Source organism: Acanthisitta chloris, unplaced genomic scaffold (assembly GCF_000695815.1).
Source record: "Acanthisitta chloris isolate BGI_N310 unplaced genomic scaffold, ASM69581v1 scaffold307, whole genome shotgun sequence".
In the NCBI taxonomy this organism is placed as follows: Eukaryota; Metazoa; Chordata; class Aves; order Passeriformes; family Acanthisittidae; genus Acanthisitta; species Acanthisitta chloris.
In genome coordinates, this window is record NW_008684061.1 from 332 (window position 1) to 2,931 (window position 2,600).

Sequence of the window (2,600 nt, forward strand, 5' to 3'; positions counted from 1 at the left end):
TTGCGCTGTATTAAATCCCTTTTATTGCTCGGTGTCATTGCTAATCTCATCAGCACTCCTCTCTAAGAGCTCAGCAGAAACGAACACGAACTCAGTCACCGTGCTGAAACACAATCCTGATTTAGCGTAGGAAAACCTTGAGTAAAACACCAGAGGTAGGCACAGTGGTGTTTCTTACGTAAGCAGATATTCAGTGATTCAGTGGGTGTTAGCTGGGTTGGCAGTGATATGCTGGCACATTATTCTGTTGCTGTGCAGTACTGGCAATGCACAAATCCATGGAATATTTGACAAAGAATCACTCATTAAAATATGTTTTAGCACACCCAACAAATAATAACTGAAATATATGCAGACATTAATAAACTAACTTTCACCATAGTTAGTTTTCCTATGCTTATGGCTTTTTTTTTTATGACATGCTTACAGAATTGTAGGTGATGATGATGGAGGAAAACCCTTTACTCCTGAGGAATATGAGGAGTACAAAAGAAAAATATTACCAGTTCGATTACAGAACAGGTTGTATGTGAGCTGGAGGTCACCCACTGGCATGGACTGTAAACTTGTGGGACCAGAGACACTGTGCTTTTGTACTCACCGGTAGGTAGCTTTCCTTTTTTTACACCATTCTGTTGTTAAAAATCAGGAAAATGTAAAATATTTCCAAATACATTGCAGTACCACATAGACAGGTTAATTTAAGGTCTAAGGGTTGAAAAATTGGGGTTTAAATAAAAGGAACTCTTCTTAAATCTAAGTCTCAATACATTTTTTGTGACCAAAATAGTTTTGTAGTCTTCAATCAATTCAGCTTTAAAGTACGAGTTACTGTAGATCAGATTCTGATAGTGCTGTCAAAGTAAAACATAAGGGTCTGTGATGTGTAATGAATAGATGTAAAAGCACCTGATATTGTGCATGTAATTGAAAACTAACAATAGAAATGAACATAATTAAAGAAACTTCAAGACCAAACTTGCGAAGTAAACGGTAAGCCTTTCAGTTAGTTTTCTGACAATAGCAATATAATGGTTACGCAAGTTATTATTTTTGCCTGTTTCAGGTATAAACAGCACAAAACAGACTATGAAGTGCTTCCCAAAGCCCGTCCCATCGGTGTGCCGTGCAGGGTGAGGCGCTGCCCGTGCCGCTCCTACCACTATGTCCCTCGCAATGGCTCTCAGCCCATCCGCTGCAGGTGCAAACACTTTGCTGATCAGCACAGTGCGGCGCCTGGATTTTCGTGTAACTCTTGTAAGTTACTGAGGGGCTCGCAGCGTTATTGGCTGGGAAACTCAATGGGAACAGCACATTAGGGATCTGTATTCTGTGCAGGGTGTCAGGGATGTGCTGCACTGATCCTTGGAGGATGAGAAGTGGGGAGGAAGACATCACCCTTTGCACAGGAGGGTTTAGAACAAGATCCTTAGCTTCCCCAAGTCCTGCGAAGGAGCGTAAGCTTCTGAATGATTCAGTTAGGTGCATATGGAGACAGATGCCTGAAGTTAGGCAGCATGAAAACATCCCGTTTGCAGTTTGTCACTCCCAGCTCCATGCACATGACTTTTCTATCTGAACTTGGTAGTTTGAGAGAAAGTGCTGATCTACATTCCTCTATTGCCTGGTTGAATGTAATATTAATCTATTTTTATATCTTTTCTCCACTCAATAGAAAGCAGCACTCTGTTCCCAAATTGTACTATTGTTAGCATTCTAACAAAGCAGTTCCTAAGCATACAGATTGTGGGTCTAAAAATGCAAATGGGGATGAAGATTCAAGCAAGAGGTTTGAGAAGGCATTAAGAGGAAGCTTTTTGCTTCAGTTATTTGAGGTTAATGTAATGAAACAGCAGCAATTATTAACCATGGAAAATAAATAATGCATAAAGACGTTTTAGCTTGAAACCTCAAATTATGTAAGGCGAAGAGTTTTTTCTTTGCTAGAGTCCTGTACTGTTATTAAATTTATGTCATGAAATGGCTCTATTTGGTACAGGAAAAACCATAAACAGCTTTTGCTGGTTGAGAATCATGTCTTGCAGAATAAACCATAAAATATTTATATGACAGCCTTACAGGAATTTGCTCTGAGTAATGCAAAAATCTTACATGTGCAATTGGATAACTCAGACTGAATCCTTAGAACACAGGAATGATAATTTATATTATGCACTTTTTCTAGTGTTTCTCAAAAATACCAGACACTTCTGAGAGCTTCACAAGTTACACAGAGAAATGCCAAGACTTGCTTCTATTTTGGACTTGTATACTGGTATTACTCTAGGCCAGTGTTGATAAATCTAATGTGATAGATCATTTATAATTGAAAAAAATACTGCTGTGGTACTTTATGCATCATATGCTGTATTCTGTATCCAAACACAGAGTAAGAGCTCTGTTACTCAGGAGTGCCCAAAGTTATCTGAAAAAGTCTTTAACATTTTCAAGAATATGATCCCTGAATGTAGTACACAAGACTTAAAAAGTCTTTCTTGATGCTCTGCAAAATGAATTGTGAGCTGGAAGCAGAGTAATTTGTATAATGAAGCATTTGCCAAATCAGGTCCTCAATTTTTTGGTCACTTCTTTGCTTCAGC

At 38.6% G+C, this 2,600-nt stretch overlaps 1 protein-coding gene across 1 annotated transcript in view; it reads left to right on the forward strand.

The window, feature by feature from the left end:
* Positions 1–429: 429 nt before the first annotated feature.
* The window catches only part of FAM221A (family with sequence similarity 221, member A), a gene marked incomplete at its 5' end in the record, with an annotated part of 7,183 nt that continues 5,012 nt past the window's right edge, over positions 430–2,600 (forward strand). The window contains 2 exons of the mRNA XM_009079147.1: positions 430–603; positions 1,067–1,257. Of these exons, the coding sequence (XP_009077395.1) occupies positions 430–603; positions 1,067–1,257 (365 nt within the window). The remainder of the gene's footprint in view (positions 604–1,066; positions 1,258–2,600) is intronic.